The 18,402-nt window shown below is 36.9% G+C and overlaps 1 protein-coding gene across 1 annotated transcript in view; it reads left to right on the top strand.

The window, feature by feature from the left end:
- ITFG1 (integrin alpha FG-GAP repeat containing 1) overlaps window positions 1-18,402 on the top strand; it is a gene marked incomplete at its 5' end in the record, with an annotated part of 78,108 nt that overhangs the window by 31,003 nt on the left and 28,703 nt on the right. The window contains 2 exons of the mRNA XM_084270141.1: window positions 8,651-8,745; window positions 16,175-16,347. Coding sequence (XP_084126267.1) covers window positions 8,651-8,745; window positions 16,175-16,347 — 268 coding nt within the window. The remainder of the gene's footprint in view (window positions 1-8,650; window positions 8,746-16,174; window positions 16,348-18,402) is intronic.

Genomic DNA, 18,402 nt, shown 5'->3' with positions numbered 1-18,402 from the left:
AACAAATAAGAGCTCTTCATTATTACTTTTTCTATTCTTCTCATGTCACTATGGTAATTGCAGTGCAGTGGTTGCTATAGCAAAAATGATTAATCCTTCGTCGTTGTTATCTGTGTGCTAGCAGAGGCTTTTTATAAGATCTGCTTGTACTGTCTTTAGAGGAAATCATAGATGCTGGCTAGAATTCTGATAAATAATTGCAATTATGAAGTGTGTTATCAATTATCAGTTAATGGAAAATCTTGTATTTGTTAAAGAAATTTAGGAATTCAGTGGGACATTGAAAATTACTGATTTTTCTTTTAGCAATGAGATGAATATGACCTATATTTTGGAGACACAAACCTGCTATTTTCTCCCTCCATTGAAGATATATGAAATATCTAAAGTAGTGACCCAGAAGCAGTTACATAGAAAATTGTGCTCATTGTACACTACATTAAATCATTTTTATAAGAAATTAATAATATAACTGTTCTTTAACTAGGATTGGCTCCGTTTAGTGGGGATAGATAAAACATCCTTTGAGATATCTGATTGAAGGATGTCAAATTTTGGTTAATCTGACGCTGATTTTGCTTAGTTTAGGCAAATGTGTTGAAAAGAAAATAAATTTGTTGCAAATTTGTATGTAAAGAAAATAAAAAATAGCTTTTTTGAAATGAAACTAGTTCATACTTCTGATTATGTCCTCACAAGTAAATTCAACATACTAAATTTCTCAAGGTAGCATTTAGCCAACTCTACCTCAATTCTTTACTTTTTATTCATCATTTGATTTCTGATACTGAGTCTTTATTTGTATGGTCTTCCCTAATTTATGAAGTCTGTGTTTACTCTTACCATGCCGAGTTGCTTACTTTCTGACAAAGTATGGAGTGGGATTGTTGAAGTTGTAGCCAAGTCTTTTAGGGAGCTGAGCTCAATTTTTTTTTCTCATGTTTAAAATGCAGTTATCCACCACATATCCACCGTTAAATACTTTTATGACTTGTTATAAATTACCGTTTTTCTCATAAGAAATGATAGCTCATTACTGCAAGTTAATTATGTTTAAAAAGGATAACAAAATGCCTAATCGTTAGGGTTTTTAAAGCCATTCAGTGCAATGTGCAAAACGTGTGTTGGTAAAAGATTTGGTTTTGGCTTTCTTTGTTTAAAATGGGCTTTGATTATACTGCAACTGATGAGGTCGTAAATGCACTGTGGTTGCATTTCAATTTTGTAGCTTTTAGTTTTGTGTATCACTGTCATTTTAGCATCAGTATTCATGTTTTTCCTTCTCTTCAGAACATTGCATCCTCAGATGTAGTAGCTGCCTATCAAAGGAAAATTTTAATGGTGCATTTCAGTAAATAGTCCCTTTATAAAGCTATTGTCTTTGGAGCACTGTATGGTGAAAATGCACTAGTGCTGCTGCAGTCAGTGAAAGAACCGAAGATACAGGAAGCCCATACATCTGCTTATCTGCATATGAGGAAAACTGTTCTTACTGTCATCAGTTTGACTACAAAGATATAAAACCTGATGGTAATAAAGACTTCTGAGTGATTCTTAATAAGGAAGAAGTTGTTCTAGTTGTTTAGATGCTCTTCAGTTCATCTGCAACAGCAGTGCGTCGTGACATGCCAAGGTAATTGCCACTTGAGAGTTGAGTCCATGACAGTGTATTCAGAGGCTAAATCTGCCTTAATTGGTAACAGCAGTGCTGTCGGGTGGTCATTTTTCATTTTAATATTAGCCCTACTTTAAAAGTTTGTATCACTTTTGAAAGTTCTTTCTAGAAAAAGATCCTGTGTTGAGATTGAAGGCCATCGCTCTAAGCGTTGCTCCTTCGCAGTTCCATTAAATAAAGCAGTGTAAATTCATGTTGGGTGTAAGCAGATCACATTGCTCTACAGGCTGTGCTCCATCTGACTGCCTGAGTAACTTCATTTATTTTTGCAGTCACAGTGTGGACCTGACAATAGGGCATAATAGAACAACTTTTGACACAACTTTTAGTTGCACAAGTGCCTTTCTTTAGTTAGTGTTACGAAGGTTTGATGCCATGAGTTTCCATGTGTGTAACATCAGATAATCCCAAACTGCACTCAGGCATTCTAGTTTCTGGTTTAACAATAGGAGATAGTGGGAACTCGTAGTTTTCAGCTTCAGCTACAACAGGAGTTTGAGTGCTACTTCTTGCTTAGTGTGCAGGGCAGTTCTCATTTTGTATTTAATCCTATTTCCATTTTCCACTTGGATTCCAGTTAGTACATTTGATGGAGATTTTCCAGGTAGATAGAAGACCACTCTGTCATCTTGGATCAGATGCAGCCTGGAAGTCTCTGTGCAGCTTGCTGGCACGCTGTGTTTGAGTGCTTTTCTTGCAGTGTGAATATGGATTCCTTGGAAGGATATAGACAGACTTAGTCAGAAGTGATTTAGTGTGAAGGAGAGTGTTATAAGGGTTTCTTTTAATATTCACAAAACTGAATCATCTGTACAAGCTCTTTGTTTTTTGAAGTTGTGATTCACATTGTCTAAAAGCAGCTGACACTGATTCTTTTAATAAAGCGTAATTACCTTAGTAATTTATGATAATTGTCTCTATCATGACCATCTCATTGAACACCTTAAGGCAGAAAGTGACAAAAGAATTCTAATCATTTTATTACTTCAGAAGATAAATTTAAGATAATCAGCTTTCCAGCAAACCTTTATTTAGTTTGAGTATCAAACTCAGCTGTACTGGTTGTAGTCTTGCCTGCCCCAGAAGGGGATTGTTTTGAGCGCTACCTTCACAGGGCTTTTTCCTCCTTATTTTCTTACTATTCTTTAGAACTTTAAATGAGCAGAGAATGAGAACTGTGCAAAGCCATGGGGGAGAAGGGTGGGCAAGCTGTAAGTGTGGTGAAATAAAAAGCATATAAAGCTTCGTTAGGCTGTATTGTATTAAACAAAAGATGCCTTATGCTTATTTGGACTTTAAATCAGCAGCAGAGGAAAACTTTTGGGTTTTATTGCACTATGTTGAGGACATGTTTTCCCTAACCTTTTGAAAGGATACTGGTGAAACTGCAATGACAAGAGGCCTGTAATCAGATCAGGACCACTGGTAGTTCGGAATGTGTGTTCTCAAGTGAGCACTAGAGGTTCTCAAGGCATGAGGACTTTGTGGGACAGGAAGTGTCTTGCTTTCATGTAGCATCACATTCAGAATTAGGAAAGCTAGAGTGTTCTCACTGTCTTAGCCTGCACAGTTAGTTTATTTTTATATGCAAAAAAGCAATTTCTTTTTATTTAATTCAACTGTTAAAAGTTACAACAATCAGTGTGTCATTTAAAAAAAAGGATGATGATTCAGTTTTTGTTTTGAAAGGAGCAGAAGTAAGATTACACTGCAGCAGAATTATTTAGCTGTTTAAAGTTAAAAGATTTGGATCATACACCCACCTAAAGCTGTTTTGCTCTTCATAACTACAACTTTGTGCTGCTGTATTACAAAACAGTTTTGAATTGAGTGATTGTGGCACTTCTCATTTTCCCACATACTGTTTTTCTTTCAGTGCCCATGTTGGAAAGTACACTGCACCAGTATGTCCAATGAATCTTATAACCTTTAAACTTGGTTGCAAAATAACACGTTCTAAAACCTTTTTCTATTTATTAAAGGAATTTGAATATTTGGACTGAGTATTTCTTGCCTATGTTTACTCATACTAAGTATTTTATATGAATGTTTGCTTTAAAAGCATATGTCTGATACATCCTGACTTGCAAAGGAGTTCACTATGTATGTAACTTTTTTTTCTTGAAGTTCCTAATTAACTTGCAATATTTTGTTTAAAAAAATGAATTTGGTAATGGAGCATTATTTTCTGTCTTGCCTCTGTTATGGGCTTTGCTGTCTATTTGCCTATTCAGCCTAGTTACTTTCTCTTTAATTATAGCTAGATGTAAGTGGTGAGTTATCAGACAGAATTGACAGATTTGCTTTTTACCCTCCATCACATCTCACATCAATGAGATAACCCAGCTGGTTCAGACTGAAAGGGCTACGACCTAGCAGACGTGCTACAGCAATTTATGAAACTACACAAACTCCAGTGTTACCATTATGAGGTAGCAGGCAGCACATTGACCTGTAGATGTGCAGTGCAGTGAGATGCTGGGTCAATGAATCTCTCTGCCTGACACTGAGATACCATTTGGTGTTTGTGTGTTTTCAAACCTGTGCTTACGCTACAGTACATTAGCATTCCAATCTGAACATATAACACTTCTTAATGATGTTATGTTGTCCTTAATTTGATTTAGAAGGCTTTTCCTGCTTACTCCCACTCAAATTTACTTTTAGAATAGATTGAATAGATTTGATGGTTTATGCAAGTGTGAACATTCATGATCAATGTTAAAGCTTCAGCTGCAAGTAATTTTTCTCATAGAGTCTCTCCTGTTGTGTGCTCCCAGAGATCTGCACCATCGGTGTCTTTTGGGTTGCTTCTCTTCTGGGTTGGATTGCTAGGGCTTCACAGACATGGGCAAAATGTTGGAAAGAAGGCATTGTGTCCATGGCTTCCCTGCAAAGTACAGGGAACAGGCAGTTGTAAGGATTCTCATGTGATTCCTGGGTGGCATAAGACTGCTAATTTTGTCTTGACATCTTTTGACGTAAGTGCAGGTTTGCAGCTGATGAGTACGTGGGACTGTTTCTAGCCTTTTCCACTTTCTACTTATTACAGGTGAGGACAATTTAAAATGGCAATGGATAGTGAAACAGATTCAGCCTTAGCTTTGTGCTTAGGGCTGGTTTTGGGGGAGGGTTTTTTTTTCCTGGGATTTCTGTACAAAGATTGATGGAAGATTAGCATTTAATTAAATTATTCTACAATTTTAGCCAATGCTCATGGGGGTGTCATTATTCTGGTTTATTTTTGTCATAAGCAGTAACTGCTGCAGTTTATTTATAAAATGTGTTACGATTTTTTATGATCTCTGATTTTTCTTTAGGAAATTGCTTTTGATCAAATAAACTCAACAGTACAAGATAGTTCTGTATATCATAAGATGTGCATTAAAAATAAAAACTAGAGGACCACTTAAATGTATTAGTGTGATAGAGATGAAGAACATTGGGCTTTTCTTCTTTTGATTGCTGCTTCTCAATAATAGAGTATTTAACTAATTGTGGGTTTTCTTAAACTACTCTGCTACAATTCAGAGGATACTTGTTTCATTGATGCCCTGTTTCCAGCTACAGTCTCACTGTCTTCAGTCAATGCCTTTTAAGTTTAAAATTTCCTTTGCCTGCTCTACAGAACAGATACATACCTTACCCATTCTCTTGGATGAAAAATACTGTTACGAAGTTTTTCAGTGAGGCAGACTTATAAAATGTCTGTTATGTTGGAAAGTTAGATGCTTTAATTGTTCTAGCTTTCTCTTGCTCTGTTCTTCTTGGCCTTTGTGTTAGCAACGATGGGCACAGTTCTCATTCACAGCATATTCATTTTTAATTATGTCTAAACAAATACCTAATTTTCAAAAATAATCATCTTCTATGTGTTGAGCACATAATAAGTAAAAATACTTGCAGCTGTATGTTAATCATCCAGTATGACAGGTAAATGTCAGGAAGTAATTTCTCTGTAAATTTGGTACCACGTCAAAAGCGAGATGAAATATTTAGCTATTTTAGGTGAACATAAAAATCATGAAAAACTATGCTTAGGTGCCACACAAATTTTTAGCAGAGGTGCTGTTATTTAGATGCTGCTTTCTTAATACCTGCCTTTGAAGCTGGTACTTTTTCTCATCTGTACTTAAGACAAATGTAGTTATACTGATTTAATGGACTCATTCCTTTGTTACCTCTATGTTCAGCTAGGCAGCCTATAAAAAACAAACACACGCATACACACATCCCACAACAGTCCAGCCTTGATAAGATGGATATCTCTATCTGAAAAACCTTTGGAAGGCAGATACAGCAATAATTTGAGAGCTGTGTGAGTTTGGTCCTCAGATTTTTAGGATTTTTCTTGACAGATTTTTAGAATTAACTTTTTTTAAACTATGCTATAGATTTCCAACAGATTTTTCTCTTATCTTAGAAATTTATTTTTGCACTATTGGATATATATGTTATACAGAATTGAAGAAGAATTGCAACTGAAAATATGAGCCTATAATAAAAGTTATGTAATGAACCTGTATGTTCTTGTCAAAGGAATTGGAGGAACTGCATCCTTCTAATACGCACTACGTATCATTACTTTTATTTGCAGGGACAGTTATGTTTACCTTCTATTCATTCTTTGCTTGTACTGCATTATTTTGATCAAATCTAAGTCTTAAACTTGTAATTTATCTAGAACACTTACTTGCATGTGAAAGGTGGTGCCTTTGTATCTAGTTACATGAAAGTTCCATCCTTATTATTGCCCTATAGTTTCATTGCTCTTCAAAGCTCGTAGGTTGTTCTTGTCAATATGCTGCAGTCTTACTGAACATTAATTACCAGGACTATCAAACTGAGTTATCAGCATACCAAGATCAATGCTTGCAATTTCAGTAGAATCAAACATTTACATTCTCTGCTCTGTAGCATAATTTAAAATGAGGACGTCCTTGTGTCCTTTCTAACTGGCACAGAGAAAGAAAAGAGTTGGTATTTGAAGGTTCTTCTTTCTCATGTGGTATTGAAAATCTTTTAATATTACTTTTGACAGAAACTTCTGTAGAATGTGATTAGAAGATTAGGGCTTAATTTAAACTTTGCATTTCTCAAACACCTACATCTCTGCAACTTAATTCTGTTCTAGCAAAGCCTTCAATATTTCCATACTTTATAATTTGCAAATTAAACAGTTTTTCCTCTTTTAAGTTCAGAAAAAGCCTGCTGTCTAAACAGTATATAAATCTAGTAAATTTAAGCAAAAACTAGTGAGTAACGTGTTTTAATTGTTGTTTGTGGATGATACAGAAGGAAAACAAGCTGCTTCAAAAGTTGGTGCTGATTTTAGACTGGTCACATTCAGTAGTTCCTGTGTTGATTCTCTATTCAGTGGTAATTTCATTCCCGGGCTCTTTCTGTGTAACCTACTGGATTTCTACCACCAAATTGTGCACCAATAGCTGGTGCAATAATTTGTGATGGTTTAGTGGTGGTGAAACAATTCGCAAGGCAGATGGGATGTTGGAAGTCACTAAAGGTGGCTGTTAAGCTTTATCACTTGGAGATATTTGGGGAAGACTGATACTTGACTGATACTTTCGCCACTCCTCCTCCCCATTCTTATCCTACTTTCCATCTCCTGACTTCCTTATGTAATAATGGAAGGACCTAGAAAACTTAACTATACATAGCTATATATACATGCACTCACTAAAAGGAGGTTCAGCTTCATAGAAATATAATTTGGCAGGCTGAGAAAGCATTGCTTATAGTATGGGCAAAGTCTGATGGAACATTTAGGCTGTAGTCAGTAGTGTACTAGGAAATGAACTTCAGCAGATGATCTAGTTTTTCTGTATTAACGAAGGAGACTTCATCAAGCAGCTTCACAAAATCCACTTAAAATATTAATAGCAAGCTCCTCAGGACTGTATGCATGAAAGATAAATTACTTTTGCTTTATGGTATGAGCTTTGATTTTGTAGCCTGGACAAGCAAATTCCCTGAAATTTTCCTGGGCTGGGCATACCATCCCTCTTGCTAGCAAGTCAACTTGGTTCTAACCAGGACTTGCAGCAGCAGCCAGTAATGCAGCAATTCTAGTTGCTGCTTCTTGTCAGCTTACATTCAGCTGTTTCTCTGTTCTTCCTTCTCAGCCCATACTTGATAATTTTTGGAGGTCTGTCTCTTAGAAGGAGGGCAGCCTATTTCTGAATGTGCTAGACAAGGCCCAAGGTCAAAATGTGAAGATAAGGTTTCTCCTGGAGTAGATGACGAGCTGTACGTGGATTTATTCAGGGGGGTGTTAATTATTATTTCTCTCCCCATTATATGCTCTGTATCTGTACTCTACATGCAAATAGGCATTGCTTGTTTCAATGTGAAGAGGTTCCACTAAAGGTTTTGGAGATACATGGATTAAAGGCTTTGGAGAACACTTTGGAAAACCTGTAAAGTACTCAGATTTGCCTAATTCCATAAATCTTGGTATTTATTAGTCATTGTGTTAGTGTTGATTTTATCTTTTAATATAGGTTAACATGTTATAATATATGAATCCATGACTCTCTTAAAGTCTTGCTGACAGCACAGGAGATTTAAAACTAGTTTAGAAAATTTAAAAAGTTTGTATGCTAGATTTGTGATGGTAGATTTATACAAAGGTCATTTTCTTTCTAACTAAACATGGGGATTTAGTAAATACTAAGCACTTTTCTAAATATATCCTATTATCATCAGAAACAAAATTTTAATCTTTCTCTGTATCATGAATAAAGATGAAAATGCATCAACAAAGAAAATCTTCAAACAAAAGACCCAAATTAGCTGATTAGGTTAAGGATTTTATAAAGGTCTAATTTTTCTTATGTAATTTTTCACATTTAAAAAAATAATAAATTCTTCGCAGCTGATTGTCTCTTGCAAGCAGGGTTTCTGATTTTGTGAACACGAAGCTGACAGGTTTTGGGGGTGTTTTTTGTCTTGCAGATGGGGACGGACAAAGTGAACATTTATTACCAGTCTGTGAAGATAGAGCCTGTCAGAAAAGTGCCATCTACTTAACTAAGCTGGGATTGGATCAGGTATTGTGAGTTTGGGATTGTAAAGGCAAAAGAAAATACTGTGCTTTATGAAATAGGAAAATGATTTTTCAGGAAGAAAAATGAAACTTCCTCAACTGTAACTACAGCATACAAGATACTTTTGTTTATTATTTCTCAATAAAAAGTATGGCTTTGATTGAAAAGGCTACATAGCTAGAATTCTATATAATGGATAATTATCTGAAGAAAATTATGGATGTTTCTGACTAGTCACTTTCCTGATTGCAAAACCCTGAATTCTAAGCACCAGAACTCACCCAGCATGAGATGGAAAACAAAGTTTGTGTTAAGAGTTGGAAACAGAGTTAGTTAATTCAAATACATTTCTTCGTTTTAAGGTAGAGAGTTATTTTTAAAATGTACACGCATTGAACCAGCCCCCACCCCACAAATCTTACTTTTACTGTGTCTTTTATTGTGATTAAGTAAATTTCCAATTGATATAGGAAGACTTGTTTAGGCTATATGTCTTCATGATTGGGCTTCTATACCAGCTTCTTTTGTTCAAGACATTAGTTTTGAGAGGCATAGTCATAATTTATGTAATAGATTACTGTGTATTTATTAATTTTAAAGTCTGTGCTGATCTGTTTGTTTACAGTCCCCTGATTTATAATAAAGTTACAGCTTACTATAAATTAACCTAAATTTTTTTACTAAATTCATGTTTAGCAATGCAAACCTAAGGCCAAGGTGACAGATAAAGAACTTGCTTATAACTGACAGCAAAACCCACCGTAGTGTGCTCACAGAAAAGCTACATGCCATACGTGCTCCTAACCAGGTTCTGAATGACGGATTATCCCTTTACCAACAAATTAAAAGTAGTTTTTTTTAAGTACCCTCTCTGATCCATATTTCAGAATTTGTAAACGAACATGCTGTTTGCTGAAAGAATAGTACATGTATCGATGTGGCGCTTCTTGTTACAGTCTGCAGCCCAAGTTCATAGTGTAGATTTTCTTTTAAAGCATCAGAATTTCTAGCCCATAGTATACTTCCCTACTAGAGAGAAAATCATTCTGTATTGAAAAGGAAAGCACACAGTGACCAGTCAGTTAAGGAAGTATAGCTAGAAGGGAATATACCATCAGTGTAAGAGGAAGTAACTCTAAATTCAGGACTGTATCTCATTCAGCCTTCTACTCTTGGCAGCTCTGTTCTTAGGAATGCACCTTAGTCTGTGTGCAGTGTGGCTGGCTGCTCAGTTGTGGGCTTGGTTTTCACATTGACAGCCAGTATTGGGTGTGCCACAGGATGTTGCTGGACACAGTGTTACAGCCAGATTTGATTTCCAGGCTGTAGCCTTTGCCTGATGCAAGTGGATGCTCGATTCAAGATACTCACATTGCTTTCTGGTCAGCGCACACAGACTTCTGATAAGCATGTTACAGCAGTGTAATTAGTGTAATGGGCTGCTTACATTTCACTGTTGAGTAGCTGGGGTGCTCTTGCATAAAAAGAGAACTGCTCATTAGCCCTAAATTTTCATTCCTTACTCTGGATAATATAAAAAGTAAAACATGGTTGAGCATTTCTGCTCAAGTAGATTTGAGGCAAATATTCTTAATTAATGTAATTTCACTGTTGAAAATCAACCACACACAAAGAGCACATGCTGGAAAGCTGTTACATGAGCGTGGCAGGTGACTGAGCAGTGTGCTAAAGTTGTATTTGTTGTTCCTAGTGCATTTCTAGAAGGAAGTGATGCACTTGTAGCAGAGGAAGGTGTGAGTCAAAGTAGTCTTTTACTGTAACCTGCTGCAATGTAACACTGCATATAGGCAGTTCTTCTGTTCCTTCATTATTTCTTTTTTTTTTTGATAGAGGTTAACTATTTAATTATGAATACATCAGATTTTTAATATTACTTTTGATACTCATCACTATATTTAAATCTTATACTTAATTTTAGTAATTTCACTCTGTAGTTTCAATTTTAAAATAATTTCCAAGGTTAATGACATTTGAGTTAAAAACTACCAGCTAAATACTGTCACTTTATAAAGTGAAGAATCCAAGATTCTCACCCTGCTAGAAAAAAGTATTAGAAGTATTAAGAGTTCCTAGAAACTTTAAGCCATTTTCCCCACATACTTTTAGAATTACTTTTTAATTAAAAATGACAGTAATAAATGGCGTGCAATAATGACTTGTTCTGGCCCTAACCTTTTTAAAGAATTATATATGGAATACTCTTTTTTCTTACTTTTTGAGATTCATATAGAGGTGATGGAGCTTTTTCTTCTAAAGCCTTTAATCTTTTCCATTCTGAAACAGTGGGAAATACCAGTATCTTCATTCACATGTTTGCAGTTTTTCCCATGTGTTGTAGGTTTACTTCAGGTAGAAATCTATTCAAGTGTATTACTTCTCATATTTACCTGGAAGTGCAATATTTTTCTTTAATTGAATTTGGTCAATGTGAGATCAGATGACCCAATTTCTGAGCTTTCACTCAATAAGTTAATGTTAATAAAAAATGATAAATGTAAGCTTTGTAGCAACAGACAAGCAGCAGTTGCTTTTGTTGGTTTAAGCACTGTACAATTTCAGGGAAATAGCAATGAGCCATTGTGGTTCAGAAGGTGTTTCAAGAAGGGAATGGTGTCCTGTCCCTTGTGGCACAGGTAATTATGGGGAATCTAGTGGAAACTGAGATGGCAAGTCTGTAGAAGGTGCTATATATCCATTATCTTTTCAGGTTTTGCTGTAGGGTTTTTCAAGGATGATCCTTCACCAGAGGGCTTAATTTATTTAACAATTTAATCATCTTTATAAGTATTAGAAATATGTTGGAATGATAGAGCCAAAGTGAATGCCAACAAAATACATATGAGTGACTTAAGGAGATACAGACATGCTAAAATTTGAAAAGTATGTGAATGTTTCCATAGCAACAAGAGTTGCTGACAGATCAGAAGTAGAATCCCATATGCTGTTTTAGATTGTGGCAGGTATTAGGATACCTTAGACTTCTTTAAATTCACCTGCAATAGCTACAGACTCATCTGCTGGCTGATTTAGAGCTCTCATCTAGATTCTGAAAATTAGCTTTCTCTGAAACTTGTTTTAAAGTCCCCAGTACTGTTAATTGTAGAAACTCTAGATATTATGATGTTCTTAGAGATGACTAATCTTTCTTCTAATTTTGCAAGTATTCAGTTTGATTTTTCATTTGTTTCCAGACACAAACACTATTATTTCAGTCCCTTCATTCAAGAGTTTCTTTGCAGGCTTCGTGGTCCTTCAACATTTCTCTGTATAATAGAAAGGTTATAACTTTACTCCTCTAAAGTAGAACACCCCAGTGGTGCATCCCACAGCAAACTACAGGTCTTGGTAGCACCATTCCCTAGGCAAGTGAGGTTTACCCAAAAGCAGTGACTTATCAGCTGCAGTTGGTCACTGTTTTTCCTTGCTCTTCTATAACAGTTCAAATGTGGGGAGGGGTTGCAGCTGCTCTCATTTTCATCAGTCTCAGATTGTACAAGACTGTCTCATCATTGCTAAGCCACTTGTCTTTCTCAAAGCAACTATGGGGCTGTGAGCCACATTTCATCATCAAAACTGACTTTTACTGTGTTGGTTACTTTTTTCTGTGTTTTTAAATCAGTGTCATCATCTGGGCTTTGAACACTGTAAGCTAATGGTGTAACATATAGTTAATTCACGTGCTTTACTTTTGTTCAATGTTGGCTACTTGACTGCAGATGGAATTTAGCTGACCTTCATATGTGCTGAAAGCCTAATGCATTCTGAAATCACTGGATTTATTTTTTATGTGCAGCTGAAGTATGATGCATGTGCACAGCAGAGGGGGAGCCCCAGGGAACAGCACTTCTGTTGCTGTGGTCAGTTCCCTCAGGTCACTCTTGATATGCATCTTTCTTTGAATGGGATAGTGTTTGTCATAGCAAAGAGGAGAAACCATGGGATTTCCAAAAATGGTGTTGGCCACAAATAGGCTACCAACTTCCAGATGTTCTCTGCCTCGCAGCTGGCTCCCTGCCTGTGCTAGGTGGACTGGAAGTGAGCAGCTGGGTTTGTGCTTCCTAGAGTTCTAGCCATAGTGTAAAAATTTAGATATGTTAATCCCACAGTGGTGGCTCGAAGACCTGCTAACAGGCATTAGAGCAAGAGAATTACTTTTCTTAACATAGATATGTGGACTCTGAAAGACATGGACACTTGGAGTTAAGTAGAGTGAGTACAACTAGTTTTACTTTTTTCCTCAAGTACCCCAGTGCTGTGTTCACAGGGTAACAAAGCATTCTCTCTTCTTGGTGAAAAACGTTTGAAGAGTTTCCAAGCAAACTTTCAAGAACTTGAAGATATCTTTTCTTATTTTAGCCTACAAAATCATTGATTGAAGAAGTAAAAATACCTATACAGATGTTTCAAGTAATTATATTAGTGGTGCTATGCAATAGAATTTAACAGAAAGGGAAGAAGTAAATCTTTGATTTCTCTAAATTTTAAATGTTTGTTTACATTTTCTTGAGACATGCTCATTCCATTTTTCAGTATTTTTTCTTCTAAGGCAGGCAACAAATGATATCAGAAAACAAAAAAACAGCTTTGTGGTTCCACTTTATACCCACCTGTTTCTATCTTAGAGTAACATGTGAACACCCTATTTTTAGTCTTTGTCATAATAAAATAGCAACAGCAAACATGAAACCTAAATTAATTGCTCGGACCATCAAATGCAAAAGGAGTGGGAGATTTATGCTATGGACAAACATTTTTTTATTTCTTTACTAAAATCTGTCCCAAGGCACATGAATAATGAATCCTGTGTTACAGTACACAGTGCTGTAGTTTTATAATAGAAACAAAATTGGGGACTATACTGAATTTAAACTGTCAGAGCAAGTTACATATGGTGCCTGGATGTGCTCTGGTTACATGTTGAACAAGACTGATGTTTTCAAAATGTCCCATAACTGCTGTTAAAAGAAGTCCCACCACTGGGTCAGTGAGGTGGATGAAGGTTGCTCTGTAGCATGCACAGTGCTGATGCTAGTTTGCTCACCTTTTGTCTTATATCTCTGCATTTCATTGTAGACTTCATGATTGTAAAATTGCTTTCTATGAATCACTTCGAGCAAAACCAGAATAGAAATCTGGATCTGTACCTAAAAAGTTGCTTTTTAATTTTGTTTCTTTAAAATAGTGTTACCATACATGGGAACATTTAGAAAGTATATGATGGATATAATTGGATTTCATTTTAATGACTGTGTGAATGCCACCATGTAAAGTAAAAACTGTATTATATTTCATGGCTCTGATTTCAATCAGTGTTTTTCAAAATTACAGTATTTTGTAATAATATTGTTTAATCTGTCTTCTGCATGACAAACAAGTGCTAAGAAATGTAACCCTCTGAAAAACTCCCACAGGTTAAAAGTCTGTGTTCTTGTGTTTCTTAGATGTTTCCAAACTTTGGGCAGCTAACAGTAACTAAATAGGCTGGGGGGTGGGGTGGTGTAAACTATGTTTACATTTGCAGATCCTTGTTGCAGTTTTGATGTAGTCACACCGTGACATGCAGTGTCATGCGGAACTGTCCCAGGCTTCTAAGTCACCTGGGATATCCAAAGTTGACCTTAGTACACGTTTTTAATAAATTTGGGAGCTTCTCTGCTATGCATGTGGTGGTGTGGAGTCTGGAGGGACCAGTCCCAGTGTCGAGGCAATGGCTGTGTGGCAGGGACATTATTGGTTATGGGATTGTGTCAGGGAGTCTCTCCACAGCAGGACATGATGCTAGTCATGGATCTCATTCTGGTGTCTGAAATAGCGACATAAAGGTTTCAATGAGAGACATTTATGATGCAGTTAAGTGCTTTTGATGTTGGTGATAGTGATCCTTTAAGATGACACCCTTCTGTCCTTTTGAAGGTACTGTCAGCTAGTTGACATATAAAATTACTTCTGGCTTTAAATATGGCACTGAATTTTTCTGTAGCAGGGAAATGTTAACCCTGGCACTTCAGCTTCATACCAACTTGTGAAATTACTTTGATTTTAATTAAGATAAATTCCTATTTAGCACCTCTGCAGCACTTTGGAAAGTAAGTGCAGATACATTCTGTTTCTTGTCCTGGAGAAATTATACTTTGCATTTCTTTTGTACTTTCGATTTGATACTGTAATCTTAATTTCTTATCAAACAGTTCAGTATCTAGTGCTGCTGGGGAGATAGGGGAGGAATTGAAGCTCTTGAACTTCTAAATATCCGTGAATAATAGAATTGTTCAAGCAGAAATGAACCTTAGGAGATCCAGCCTCCTGCTGCTTTAAGCAGGATGAACACCAAATTCAGACCATGTTGTTTAGAGCTTTGTCCAGTCAAGCTTTGAAAGCCCCTGAAGACAAAGATTCTGCAACTTCTCTGGGCCTCCTTCCTAGTTTAATTTTTATCATCATAGTGATTTTTGTTTGTATATTGCTAGTTGGAACCTCCCTTGTGTCAGTCTGACCACTGTTTCTTGTTCTGCCATGCATCTCAGTAGAGAGCTTGGTTCTGTCTTCTCACTTGCCTCCTTGGCTACCATGAATTTCCCCCTGAATCATCTGTTTTCCAGGCTGAACAAGCCCTGTAACCTCAGCCTATCCTTTGAGTAAATACTAAGTGCCTGAATATCCTGGTGACCCTTCTCCAAACACACTCAATATTCTTAAATCTTTCTTGAATCATGGGGCATGAAGCTGGACACAGAATCCAGATGCTGACTAACAAGAGCTGAATAAAGAGCAATAACGGCTCCCCGCCGTCAGCAGGAGCAGGGCAGCAGTCACAGTGTGCTGGGTGCTGTCACAGTGTGCTGGGTGCTGTCACAGTGTCACATGTGCCTTTAGCCTACAGTTCGCCAGGACCCACACAGCTGGTCAGTGTCCAGCCTGTACTGTAGCAGAGTTTACTTCTCTGTGGAGGACTTGCTTTGCTGATGGGCAAAGAGGGACCTAGAACCAGTTCTTGTGTTTCTGGGTCCCCTCTGAATGGCTGTCCTGTCCTGAAGCACACTGATTGTATCCACACTATTTTAATGAAGATGCATCCGTCCTCCAGCTTAAATGCTGCCTATTGCTTGTAATTCCGAGGAAAACAAAGGGACTCTATGCTTAAGGATTAGGTCCTTCATTCTTACAACTTTGTCCATTGTTTTTCTGTTTTGGAATTAATTTGAAGCCTTTTCTATACACTAAATTATTTTTTCATTTGGTGACAGTCTTAGGAAATAATCCTTATTTCCTCTTCAGAGATGCGTAAATGGATAAGATCCTGATATAGTGAAGAAAAGTCAGCTGTTTTAAATAGAATTAAGTTGTTTAAATAAATAAAGTGGAATTGATTCCTTACCTACTGTTCTTTTTTGTTTGGTTGTTTATCTTACAGTGGATCCCAGTCTTGCAAGACTTCAGAAATAAAGACACACTCTGGGGGTTTGTACCGTATCAAAATGACAAATCTTCAGCAGAAATTTCATTTCCAATTACACTTCATATTGGAGATTACAATATGGATGGCTACCCAGACGCTCTTGCTATACTAAAGAACACATCTGGAAGGTAGGGCATATGTAAACCTAGAAATAATGCCTATCAAATGCATGTTCAATCAATCATTTTATCAAGTGAACAAGACTTTAGATGTCTGCTAAATGTTTACCTTTTGAAAAGCATGCATTTACATGGTATATTCAGAATGCACAGTTGTATAGGCTCAGACTGTGACTCTTGGTGGGGAATTGCACCGGGGACTGGAGTATGCAGTAGCATTTTAGGCACTCCTCCTGGATTACAGGAGCTGATTATCTCTGCCTTTCCTTTCCCAAATCATTTTCTGCAAAATCGTGACTTGAGCTTTCAGTGTTGGCTGGTACACCAGGCTGCTGCGAGCTGGGGAGCCGGTTCTGTGCTGTCACATGGAGTGAACACTGGTGAATCTGCTGAAAAATGCAATTATGTTTTGCCCCTCTTGACAATCAGGAATTTTAGATACGCTTAACTTAGTAGTGATTTTTATATGGATCAAATTGAACTGAAATAAACCTGCTGCTCTAAAAATAATAATAATAATAATAAAAAGTTTCTAACCTTTGTCAGTGTAATCTTTCTCCTCCTTTTCTTTCTTTATTACTCGCTTTCGTGATATTTTGTATTGCTACCATCTGGTGTCGGGTGGAAGAGGGCATGTGGTGATGCTTACAGGGAGACTGTTGTACATTGAGGAGGTAGTGATCCACATAACAGTTGACCTGAGTAGGTGCACGCCTGTGCTGTTCTGCATTCTACTTGGCTGCAGGATAAACTTAGCCAGCTAATTGTAACAGAGAAGCCTGTAGGCACCTCTCACTGGGCACCTGGTGGGGATACGACTGGCATGTCCTTGCCTTTACCTTGAAGTGAAGCAGCATGTTTTCATGTGAACATCTTTTTGCTTGACAGTAGAAATGATGAATAGACTTGTTTACTTCTAAGAGAAACCTAGAAGAGCACTAGAGACCATAATGCCAGCAAACCTCGCTACAGACAAGAGGTGCACAGCATGTCGTGTCTTGAGTAGATGCTGCACAACCTGGGTTTTCTAGCATCTGAAGAGATATAAGATTATCTATGCTATCTCCTTTTCCTTCATGTCATCTCTTTCAAAAAGGTACTTTAATCAATGCCTTATGGAGTCTCAACATATATTCCTTACTGGGATCTATGACAAATACTTGCACTAGCACATTACAAGGCACAGTAAGTCTGTCTTAGAGGTGTATTTATTATCTTCTTCTTCACAGTATTTTGGATGAGCTTGAGTGCAGGTTTGTCACTGGAGTTAATACTCATTAAGGAAAGAACTGAAGAGCTTGCTTTGCTTAAAATGGTAAATTGACAGAATTTAGATGCTAAAGAAGTCAATTTAGGTTCTCTAATGACTGCCTAAACATGAGTCACCCACTGACACTTTTGTGTTGGAGTTCTTCAGATACATACCTAAAAATGACCCTGTTTGAAGAGTTATGTGCCTGTATTCAGCCTACATGATGTGATTCAGAGACAAGGCAGTGAGCAGCTGAGCTCTGTCTCCCTACCCCTGAGCTTTAAAATAACTATCACAGAAGCTCTTTATATTCAGCTATAGCAGTGGAGATGCTGTGATATTACTGCCCCAAACTTGTACAGGCAACATTAGAGCACTTGGCCTCTGAATATCAAGTGTTCTTACTCCATATCCTTGCTCAGTTGGAGTTTGTATGTTCTGCTCAGTAGTCACTGAAGACCGTAAACAGTCTAGAGAGCAGACTACAACCAGTCTCTTCCACTGAAATATCATGACATCTAAACTATAAAACTGTTCTTGTCATTGCTTCTATTTAAACCCCACAAATCTTGTTTTAAGCTGTACTATAGGCTATCCTCTCATGTGTATCCAGATGGCTAGTACAGTTCAGAAGGACTTCATGAAGATTTATGGAGCTCAGAAGTTTGTTTGAAGCTATTCTACTGTTTAAGATTCTTAGGAGCCTCTCTCCTCTGGTGTATAATTATGGCACTGTAATATTATGTAAACCAATTAAATAGTCTATAAATAGTTACTCCTATAAAAGGCCAGGAAGGTATCTATGTCTTGCT

Source organism: Gallinula chloropus (genome assembly GCF_964237585.1).
Source record: "Gallinula chloropus genome assembly, chromosome: 13".
Lineage (NCBI taxonomy): Eukaryota > Metazoa > Chordata > Aves > Gruiformes > Rallidae > Gallinula > Gallinula chloropus.
Note: the sequence above shows the minus strand (reverse complement) of the source record. Positions and strands in the feature narration are given on the sequence as shown.